A 12,508-nucleotide genomic window follows, 5' to 3' on the forward strand; every position below is an offset into this window, starting at 1 on the left:
TACACTCAAAAAGACTTTTTGTTCTTTCCTTGTACCGGTGCTTCAAACCTTCCTCGTTCTCCTCATTTTTTCTCCTCTCGTATTTTGGAACGGTCGAGAATTTTACAATGTACACGGCTACTTAATAAATTCGAGTCCTTTGTTAGGTCGACATTCTTCCACACTTCGTATTTATGGACAATAATATAATAATCACTTTTGTATTCCGCTTGGTGAAGGTTCCTCTTATATGGCCGTAGAAAATATTAATTATAAAGATATTTTCTATATGGCCATATAAGAAGAAACTTCATGAATTATAAAGATGTTAGAATTTTCTAAAAAAATCGCTTTTTTATTCCACTTGGTGAACGTTCCTGTTATATGGCCGTATACGATATGAATTATAAAGATGATATCTTTTATGCGGCCGACCATATGAGGAGAAAAAATTATTTGTCATAGTATAGTACTTTTATATATAGAATAACAAGCTTCACCAACTGGCAATATAACAAAATTCAATATAAAAATTAGCACGTCATTCTGCATCCACACATCCACATCAAATGCACTCGTATCGTCGAGGTCCTTTAAACAGTTACACATAATTAATAGACACATCCGTCCGTTTCAGATTACTAGTAAATTCGTAGCACGAGAGCACGGTGGAAATCACAATCTCATTGTGAAGCTAAGCGGACGGCCGCCCTTTGGAAGCCTCTTTCCCCTTTGTGATTTTCGAGTTCCGACGTTAATTCCGAGCGTTGCTTCTTTCTCGGTCCACCGCTGGCTGCGTGAGCCTCGTAATTAATTAATTCTCTCTTTTAATTTCGTTTCTGTCATTATCCTACTCCCGGTGTTCCTTTTTTCTCTCCCCTTGTTCTATTATCTTTGTTATGGATGATCCCGGTTCCGTCACAGTTTGTTTCATTCAATTTTCACGGGTGTATAAAGGTACAGAGGTACGAGGATTTGGGGATATGGGAATGGTGATGTGATAGGGACATGTGGATATAGTGATCATAGGTGCGGAGGATTGCTAGGTGCATAGGCGTGAGGATAGTAGGATATAGGGGAATAGAGGTAAAGAGATATGGGGACAGTCACATATAGGAATAGGAAGATATGGGGTCAGTCACGCACAGGAATAGAAGGATGTGGGGACAGTCACATGTAGGAGTAGGGGGATATGGGGTCACTCACATATAGGAATAGAAGGATGTGGGGACAGTCACATATGGGATTAGGGGGATGTGGGGACAGTCACATATAGGAATAGGGGGATATGAGTACAGTCACATATAGGATTAGGGGGATGTGGGGACAGTCACATATAGGAATAGAAGGATGTGGTAACAGTCACATATAGGAATAGGGAGATATGGAGACAGTCACATGTAGAATTAAGGAGATATGTGGATAGTCACATGTAGGAATAGGGAGATATGGGGACAGTCACATATAGGAATAGGGGAACATGGGGTCAGTCACATATAGGAATCGAAGGATGTGGGGACAGTCACATATAGGAGTAGGGGGATATGAGTACAGTCACATATAGGATTAGGAGGATGTGGGAACAGTCACATATAGGAATAGAAGGATATGGAGACAGTCACATATAGGAATAGGGGATACAGGGATAGAGAGATGCAAGGAAAGAGGGGTATGGTTGCGAGGATACATATGGAACGTATGGGACAGGATACTATAGGAACAGAGGGATATAGTGGTAGTAGAATCTTCATGGTTGCAATGAAAGTGAAATATGCTTGTCAGGACGATAACAGGCGAATATCGGGTGAGGACATATGAGAACAGAGCGCTATAGGAACAGAGGAATACAGTGATAATAGAACCTTGATAAATACAAGGAAAAAGGGATATAAAGATAGTGGATTCACAAAGAACAGCAATAATTAAGAAAAATATAGTAAGTTACTTACACCATCCACACTTACCATCCACATATCTTCTCCCACTTGTGAAGTACAATAAAGAATCTCTTATTTCTGATTGTACAACACTTCAAAACCTTGATTCTTAGATGCGTCCTCATGAATTCCTCAGTTCCATTAGCACAAAGGAGAGGCAGTCGCACGTTCCTCGAACATAGGATTAGAGGACTTGGTCTGGTTTAGAGGGAGCGTTATAATCAAAGGAACTTAATTGGAAGCGAACGATTTACGGTTGTAAAATGTAACGCGAGATAGGAGTCAAATTATAGACAGGAACAAAATGTCTGATAAGTTTAATGGACTGAAGCAGCCTTGATATAACATTATCGGTAACGTTAACGAATATGGAGGAGATTATCGTTTGTGGAAGATTTTTCGGAGTTGCGAACAAGATGGCGGAGTTAGTTCGGCCACAAGATGGCGCATGTGTTCCCCATCTTCCACATACGAGCTGTCAATTCGAAAGTTTAGACTTTCTACATTTCTGTATATTTTAAAGACAATGAACATTGAATGAAGCATTTTGAAGAAAAAATGTGAATTGTATGAATTTTTATAAAATTTTGATATATATCGTATTGTTAATTTTTTATTCCAATAATAAGAAACCATGCATCTGTTAAAACGAAAGAAAATAGTTCATTTTCCAGATCAGGGCATATATCCTTCATGCTTCACGAGGAAGAATCTTTTCATAAAAGGATATTGCGGGAATACAGAGTTCAGTATCGGCAATAGCATTATACAAACTGTAGGCCATTTCATAACGACATACTGTCGATATTGCATGGAAATATTAGAATAGGGTCACGTGTTACTGCGTATGTAGACCAGAAATGATACACACGTGTACACATTTCAACTTTATGTTACATTTATGTGATCGCTAAAACTTTATCATTGCGTCCTTGCTATAATCTTGGTAATTAAGGACACACTGGTGAATTTATTTATTTATATTGTGTACAATTTTATAAATTTTTAACAGCAACAAAAATTTAAGAACTAAACTAAAAATTGGGTAGTTAAGGACACTGGTGACTTTAATATTTTGGAAATTTATTTATTTATCTTTTTATATTGTGAACAATTTTATAAATTTTTAATGATAACAAAAATTTAAAAACTGAAATGAAAATTATTTTTAATAATAGTTTTAAGTAAAATCAGAACTGTTTCATCGATCCATTTAGAAATTAATAGCGGAGTGTAATTCATAGTGTTTGATCATGTTAATATTACAAGCACATTATAATACATGTGCCTATGAATGCAAATGAAGGATGTAATTTCATTTCTAGAGTAACTACAACGTCACAGTCGGAAATGTTACATGAAATTCAATTTATTTAACAAGAATATCTGTCATGCGTTCATACGTGTATATCTGAATTATTTAATCACCTGTGCAGCCTTTGACGTGCTTATATGACAAATGAAGTGTTGCGACTAAATTACCAGTTCCAGTTATTTTTTATCAATATTTTTATATAAATAGAAAAAATAATTTAACTTGTTATTCTTTATTTATTTAAAAAGAATTACAAGAAAATTTTACTGCTGAGACAAACGTGTTGACACAATTAACCCTCCTCTCCCTATATCGCCGTTTTTCCTTAAAACCTACATTGGGTAAATTTACAATCTGATTATTTTAGAATTTATTAAATTTCTACAATTTTTGTGTGACAGAAAATGTTTTACTTTTTCATGTGAGGTAGTTTGATAGTGGCAATTGCAATATAGTAAGGGCAATGTGGGTCACGTGTACTCGATGGTAGAACAAGCCGCGAAAATTTGTCGGTTTACGATAAACAATGGCGTACAGCTTTAGACTTAAGCCTGGTGTTGGCAAAAATTATTGCAACAGTTCAGATAATCCATCCACGAACGTTTGGGGACATTAGTGGTGCAGGAGAGTACATACCGTTAAAGCATACATGTCGCGATACTTTATGCCTAATATTTTCTCCCGATGCAGCTCCAGTTAGAGCAAAACCCGCAGTTGTACTAAATTTTCGTTTTACGAGACGTTGAAGAAGTATATTTGAAAATTCACGAAGTGGCAATATAACGAGATATCTACAGCATAACAAATACTGTACTAACATTAATACTATTACTCTTAAAATTAGACAGCAAAATTAAAATTATCATATTCAAAATTGCTTATTATAGAAATGGCAATATAACGAGAGACCTCCAGTAGCATACTAAATACTATACTAATATTAGTACTCTTATGCTTACTCTTAAAATTAGACACCAAGATCAAGAATATCATTAAATATATTAAAATTCCTTATTACACAAATGGCAATATAACGAGAGACCTCCAGCAGCATACTAAATACTATACTAATATTAGTACTCTTATAGTTACTCTTAAAATTAGACACCAAGATCAAGAATATCATTAAATATATTAAAATTCCTTATTACACAAATGGCAATATAACGAGAGACCTCCAGCAGCATACTAAATACTATACTAAAATTATTACTCTTATAGTTACTCTTAAAATTAGACAGCAAAATTAAAAATATATCAAAATTACTTATCCCGAAGCGGCAATATAACGAGAGTATACCACTTCCTCGATAAATAAGCTCCACAGTTAAAATTTAAAACTGAACGTATCTTGATCCCCTCAACCATTTCCCGCAGGAAAAAGGTTTCCACGAAACAGTCGCCATCATTAATATTAAGGGCATAAAATGGATAAGAGGTTATTACAGTATATCAGTACCGAAGATTTTATGCGCGTTTAAAATCCGAGTGAAGTTTGTTTCAAGAGTAGCCCCTGATTCCAGTGTCGTTCGTAGCTGGGGATAAAACTTCCACGCCCTTTTCAACCCCCCCCCTGTTCCATCGGCAGACCCCCCAACTCCCGTCCACCATCTTCCTTCTTTTTTAAGCTCGCTAGAACTCACGGAAGTTCATCAGGGCCTTTGAATGGTTTAATTTGCATACCTAACAATATTACGGTACGCTCCCGACGATAGCTTCCCAGCTTCCTTCTACGTTTTGCAAGGATAGAACTGAATTTTAAGGGCAGCCGGTAGAAAAAGGGTTGCAACCGTCGCTCTCGAACACATTTCTATTCGCGGAAATAAAGTCTGCTCGACAAGGACATGGTTCTTTTTTTAAGAAAACTTTCAAGTTTTGTTGCCGCTTTTGTGTCGATTGTTTCTGGTGATCCTCTTGAGAGCGATACCGTGCTTGAACGGACGGAACTGGCGGGAAAATTCAAACGTATTTAAAGGAGACCATTTCGTTATTTTTTTTATTTTAACAAAGTCACATAAATGTCCATAGTATATTAATTGAAAATGTTCAAACATATGCACAGTCACTGTTTTATGCTGCGATAAAGAGATTTGTACTCAGTTACTTGATTGTCAGCCTGCGGCACGTCGGTAAGGTAGGAAATTTCAATAAAATCTCAAATTTTCTTCGATTTGCCGTAAGTTCTCCTCTCAGACGTTAATCTAGAAAATCAGACTACTTAACAAATTGCATTCAAATCAGTTTTAATAGGTGTTCAAAGCCACAGCCATATCTGCACCTTAGAACCTTAAATAAAATCATTCCTAAAATAGTATTATTTCTGAACCATTAATGAAGATTAAATATCCTACTCTTTCAGACTATTTTTCATAAAAAATGAAAACCGCAATGTTTGTATTTCTGACATTAATCAGGTAACGAAGGTCAAAGGTGCAGCACGATTGCAAGTGACACGGCCGGCCATAAATCGTCCGTTCGAATGGAAACGCGATTACATGGCGACGATTATCGAGAGATTCCCAGGAATCGGGCTTCTCGGTTGCCATCTCTGCAATATTATGTCATATATGCATAAATCCCGTTAGCGGCTCAATGCACGTTGACGAAAAAGAAATCCCTGAGAGACCGTGCCAGAATATATCGTACAAATCCATGCGAACGAGATTTTATACCCGCGATAGAATTTTCCCTCGCATTCTTTCCTTCTCTGCCCGCTTACTTATTCTCGTGTGCGCTATATTTCTTACAACGTGCTTATCCCTTCCGAATAAGACGTTCGGATTCGAGTATTTGCAGAGGCTTTCGATACCGATGCAACGATTTGTGATACTGACGCATCGAAATAAAAATAGGCTCGCCCCGTGGGCAGTTTCAGAAGCAGCGAGAAATTTTATTATGTACTTTTCAAGTTTCTGTAGTTTAGCATTTTTTTCACGAAATTTTCAAGTACACGTTTCTAAATTTCTGTCACAACTAGTGTAGGTCCATTGGGCAGCTGATTCTGAACAAAATTTCCCTTTGCGAAAATGGGCTTTGGAGCTTCGTTTTTGAGTTATTAAGGAAAAACACCGGACCAATCAGAGCGCGAGGGTTGCGCATGCGCAGACGCTAGACTCGAAGCTGCGCAGACGCTAGACTCGAAGCTGCCCACTCGCGTCAGCGCACGCGCTCAGATTGGTCCGCTCTGATTGTGTAATTGTTATAGTATGTTAATTTGTAATGTTTTCTGCTTGCAGCTGGGGTTCTTCACATATTACACAGTGGCGATGGGAGAAGTAAATCCTTCGGGGCCCGTACCAATCGACAGTGTCTTTATCTATAGACCTGACAAACGTCTCGAGCTCTGGAGGTTCGCTTTCTATATGTTCCTTCATGCTGGGTAAGTTTCATTAAAAAAAAATTTCTAGAAGAACGATACGAAATTTTCGACACACTGTCACAGTGGAAATCGACGTATATAGTCAGACATGCTGAATAGTAAAGTAAAGAAGTTTTTGTTCTTTTTTTTTTTATTAAGAAATAGAAATTAAAGTTTGGTAGATGGTAGGAATTTTTCGCAATTTATTTTGATAAGTTTTTCATTAACATTTATGTCGAGAAACAGTGTGTTAATAAACAGCGGAACAAAATGGCAGAAATGATTCGATGTGATATTATAATATGCGACAGTGACTTCATCTGAATGCTACTAATTTTTTTCGATATTATATGGGTATTCGTAGCGAAATGAAATTTCACGACGATTATTGGAAAATGCGGAAATTGAAATTCACGTCGCATTTGACAAATATGTCGGAGAAAATTCACGTTTCAAGGGATCGTTTGAATCGTCGGTTATGTTTCTTTGACATATGAAATCTTTAAACCTATGATATTGTGCTTGAAATTTCACTCCCTGCTAATTTTAACATTGTTTATTGCATAATTACTTATATTGCATTTTTCCTTTTTTTCTTGCTAAATCATATTTTTTGGACAGTATCATTTTTAAATAATAACAATTGTTTCTATTTACTATATCATAATAATTTTAACCTCGTTTATTGCATAATTTGTTATATTGCATTTTCCTTTTTTTCTTTGCAAAATCATATTTTTAAGAGATAATATCATTTTTAAATGTTACTACAACCAATTGTTTCTATTTACTACGTCATAATAAGTTCCACATCGTATATTGCATAACTACGTATATTGCATTTTCCTTCTTTTTTTGCAAAATCATATTTTTCGGACAGTATCATTTTTCAACGATACTTTATCATCAATTTTTTCAATAAATTTTCTGTTCTTCGTTATAAATATGTGTTTAAATATTTTAGAAAAAGTATTAATAAAAACGAATGAATTCATACAATTGCGACAATTTAACGTACTCATTTAACACCTAACCTCATTAGTATGTTTCATATGCGGTAATCCGTGTAAAAAGAAATGTCGATTAAAATGCAGATGGCGTGGAGTAAAAAATGACACGTGTAGCAAATTGGACATTTTTCTGGCCACTTTTCTCGATTGACCTCCGTGAATGCACTCGATGCAATTCCCGCGTTAATTCTTGACGCTAATTTCCATCCCTTTTCACCGTCGACGAATCGCGTTGCAATCTTTCCACGATCGACACGAATCGAATTCAACCATCGTTTCACAAGTCGAACAGAATTACGTAAATGTCCTGGCACGCGTTGGAAAATACGTTTCTTCTCCTCCTGGTGGTTCTATTTTTTCAAGCTACCGTCTCGTTCAACCGTTTCCCTCTTTTCTTTTCTCCCTTCCCTGTTCGATACTGGAACAACGGAAACGTCGAAGGGTACTGAAATTTATTTGCTTGCGTTACGAATTTATAGTACAGTCCTAGCTTTGCTTCGAGGTTCCATAGTTTTAGGAGCGCGGCGGTCGGCCCAGGTATTAGCGGGTGTAAATAATGCAGAAGGCGAAATAGGAAATTATGGCAACTTAAGTAATGTTAAAATATTTGCTAGGATTTCGGAATACGGGAAAGTACGACTCTAGTTATGTTGCACAGAAGGATATTCAGTTTGGCAATATAACGAGAGGCCATAGAGTGATGGCTTGTGAATTCGTAGGTTTTCAAATTTTTTATTTATATGATTACAGATTTAAAACTTTCAGAATTTGAGATTCCTAAATTCCAAATTCAAAAGCTTGCATATTTGGCAATATAACGAGAGATGTTTATATGTCTAAAAATTTGAGATTTCCCAGTTCGAAAAACATGCAAATTTCAAGATAACTATACCCAAATAAATCCGCTAAAAATATTGTATCCTTTGATAAAATTGGTTCTTCAACGCCTCATAAATTAGATATTCTAAAGGCGTAACCCGACGTAAAATCGTGCATAGTAATAATAAAAGAGTCTTGAAAATTATGAGACACTTTTCGCATTAATAACGAGAAACGTTTGATAGCATTTCAAAAAGACGTGCAGAATCGACAAGGGAACAGAGATAGGGGGCGTACGTTCGATAATTCATTGTAGGGAAGCACCATCTTTTCTGGTTACTTTAATTTTATATTTTTTTCGTACTATCACCACGAGATAATCTCTAGAAACATATAGAGAGGAGCAGTGGTACTCTTTTATTGGAGTATAAATCCCAAAATTCCTAATTTCAATAATTTCCAAAGTTCTAAGTTTCCAAATTCGCAACTAGCTAAATTTCCAATTCCCTAATTCCCCGATTCCCTAATTCCCCAGCTCCCTAATTCCCCAGTTCCCTAATTCCCCGATTCCCTAATTCCTTGATTCCCTAATTCCCCGATTCCCTAATTCCCCGATTCCCTAATTCCCCGATTCCCTAATTCCCCGATTCCCTAATTCCCCGATTCTCTAATTCCCCGATTCCCTAAATCCCCGTATCCCTAATTCCCCGATTCTCTAATCTTCCGATTCCCTAATTCCCCGATTCCTTAATCCCCGATTCCCTAATTCCCCGATTCCCTAATTCCCCAATTCTCAAAATCCCAATTCCCAAAATTCCCAAGTCCCTAATCTCCTCTAAACGTATTTTCTCTACAAAACCAGAAAGCTCATACACCCTCCTCCAATCCCCTATTCCTAAATAGTTCAATATTTATAAACCATTCACCCCGCCCGTTTTATTCCGAAAGAAAGATGATATTCGAGAAGACCGATGATACGTTGAACGACGCGAATGAACAAAGGGAAGGTAAAAAAAAAAAAGCGAGAAGAAGAATACGGGAAGGAAGAAGGCATGCGGTCTATGGGAAAATGTCGGGTCACTCTTATCGCCGTTTCCATACGCACGTAGGGAAAATGGTCGCCTTATCTGGCGTTTCCATGAATAATTTAGAAAGCTTCGCTGCTGAAAACTTCTCTACCGGTCTCGTTCTATCTTTCCGATCCTTTCTATGCGTTACCCTCCGTCGGAGAGCAATCGTCGGCAGGAACAGAGAACACCGGCGAAAAAAGCAACGGTTGGAACCGAGATCAGGAATAAAGTCTGGAAAACCGTTTCCGAACGAGATACGATTCCACTGTTATTCGACAAACTTTTATGTGTTGGTGAATTAGAAATGAATGGTAATAATTATCCGTCGTTACGATGGGTTTATGGCTGGGGTTTTCAACCCTTTTAACGCGTTCGGTTGAGGATTTTTTCCTGAAATTTTTTATGATGAACGTTCCTTATGATAAATTATGATGAATATTCCTTATGATCAGTTTTGATGAACATTCCTTATGATCAGTTATGATGAACATTCCTTATGGATCAGTTATGATGAACATTCCTTATGATCAGTTATGATTAACATTCCTTATGGATTAGTTATGATGAACATTCCTTATGATCAGTTATGATTAACATTCCTTATGATCAGTTATGATGAACATTCCTTATGATCAGTTATGATGAACATTCCTTATGATCAGTTATGATGAACATTTCTTATGATCAGTTATGGTGAACATTTCTTATGATCAGTTATGATGAACATTTCTTATGATCAGTTATGATGAACATTCCTTATGGATCAGTTATGATGAACATTCCTTATGATCAGTTATGATGAACATTTCTTATGATCAGTTATGATGAACATTCCTTATGGATCAGTTATGATGAACATTTCTTATGATCAGTTATGATGAACATTCCTTATGATCAGTTATGATTAACATTCCTTATGGATTAGTTATGATGAACATTCCTTATGATCAGTTATGATGAACATTCCTTATGATCAGTTATGATGAACATTCCTTATGATCAGTTATGATGAACATTCCTTATGATCAATTATGATGAACATTTCTTATGATCAGTTATGATGAACATTGCTTGAATACCAATTCGTAGAGAATAAAGAGTACCTCGCACGAAATGAATCCTACAAAATAAAAGATTACAAAATACCTACAACGCCAAAAAACGCATAGAAGTATTTTGACCGAATCGAACAAGCTATCAGCAGCAGCGAGAGTCAAAAGTGGAGTCCTTTCGCTAAAACAAAGGCGGAAGTAATTTCGTCTGGTCCGAAGTTCGCGATAAAACCGAGTTGCAGGAAGGCAATAAAACGTTGAAACTTGTTCTATCTGCAATTCGAACAATGCTTTTCGAAATACAATTCCTGAGACACGTTGAACATTTCGATGAGCATTCCGTAGGTAGGGAGTTTAGCGGAGTATCCAGCATAGATGGCGTCCATCTTTCTTTTTCCGTCGGCGTACCGGGGAGGCAAAGCTTATCGTGCTTGTTATTAATGTGAAAAGTGTCTTCCACCTTTCGGTGGCGTATCTTGACGCTCGGCGTCGGTCTTCCGCGACATGAAAAGGTTCACAGAGGAGGGATACGTTGTGTGAAACGTTGAAGCGGAGAAAAATCGAGACAATCGCGGTAATTACAGGAAGTGAACGTGGCACGCCGCTGGATCGGACAATGGTATCGCGGAGTTCGCGAAAATAAGAGAACAGGTTACTCTCCGAAAGATGTTCCCGTGTCACGTTCGTGGTTACGAATCGTTCGTGACCTATGATCTCGATGGGAAGTTGGGAATTTGGGAATTTGAAAGCGGGAAATTCGGAATTTGGGGAATTTAGAATCTGGGGAATTTGGGAGTTTGGGGAATTAGAAGCTGGGAATTTGAGAGTTTGTGGAATTTGAGAATTTGGGGAATTGAGAATCTGGGGAATTTGAGAATTTGAGGAATCGAGAATCTGGGGAATTTAGAGAATTGGGAATCTGGGGAATTTGGGGTATTGGGAGTCTGTAGAATTTGGGAATTTGGGGAATTAGAAGGTGGGAAATTGGGAATTTGTAGAATTTGAGAATTCGGGAAAATTGAAAATCTGGGGAATTTGACATTTTGGGGAATTGGGAATCTGGGGAATTTGGGGAATTGAGAATCTGGAGAATTTGGGAATTTGGGGAATTAGAAGGTGGGAAATTGAGAATTTGAAGAATTGGTAATTTGAGGAATTTGAGAATTTGGGAAATTTGAGAATCTGGGGAATTGTGGATCTACGAAATTTCAGAATTTCATTCACAACTGATCATAAGTAATGTTCACCATAATTAATTGATTATAATATTCATCATAAGTGTCCTTCTCGAAAACTGAGACCTTGACAACTGTTCGAGCAGCCGCCATTTTGTAATAAGGGCGTCCATTTTGTGTTCCAGTCGCGTACCACGTCTCGATGCGAACATTATGCACGTCCGAGAGAAAGCATTATTCGAGACTCGACTAATGTTACATAAATGCAAAAAAGAAGGCCTTGTCCTTAATACCCTCGACCCGTCGTTACGCCTTGCGTCAGGATGCGTCACATGGAAACGAAAACTTCTCCCAACAGTGGAAAATGTTCGTGCAGATTGGGGGAACAGACTGCGCGAGAATTGCATTTTACATGAAACCCGAGGGTCCCCGTAACAGAAATAATTCAACGTCGTAGTTAGTAATTAATCGTGGAACTACCGTTCAACACACAGCCAACATATATTTTTAGTACGCCGCCATTTTACGGGTTATATAAAACTCTTCTCGATATGAATCAGAACTTACTGCAGCACGAATTGTTAACCTGTTACATAAATGTAGTCTGTGTCTCGCATTCTTAATGCTGTCGCATGCTTAATGGTTGCGAGTTTAAAAGAACGATATGGCAACTAAATTTATTCTTTTTATATATATATAATTTTTGTACAAAGACTGTCGTTATGAAATATAATTTACAGTAGATCGCAGCAAACTCACCGTTGCTATGTTACGCTAGCGCACATCATGAAAG

At 37.2% G+C, this 12,508-nt stretch overlaps 1 protein-coding gene across 1 annotated transcript in view; it reads left to right on the forward strand.

The window, feature by feature from the left end:
* The window catches only part of stet (stem cell tumor), a 319,583-nt gene that overhangs the window by 291,150 nt on the left and 15,925 nt on the right, over window positions 1-12,508 (forward strand). Inside the window, exon 7 of the mRNA XM_012289938.2 lies at window positions 6,468-6,610. Within this exon, the coding sequence (XP_012145328.2) occupies window positions 6,468-6,610 (143 nt within the window). The remainder of the gene's footprint in view (window positions 1-6,467; window positions 6,611-12,508) is intronic.

Source organism: Megachile rotundata, chromosome 16 (assembly GCF_050947335.1).
Source record: "Megachile rotundata isolate GNS110a chromosome 16, iyMegRotu1, whole genome shotgun sequence".
Lineage (NCBI taxonomy): Eukaryota > Metazoa > Arthropoda > Insecta > Hymenoptera > Megachilidae > Megachile > Megachile rotundata.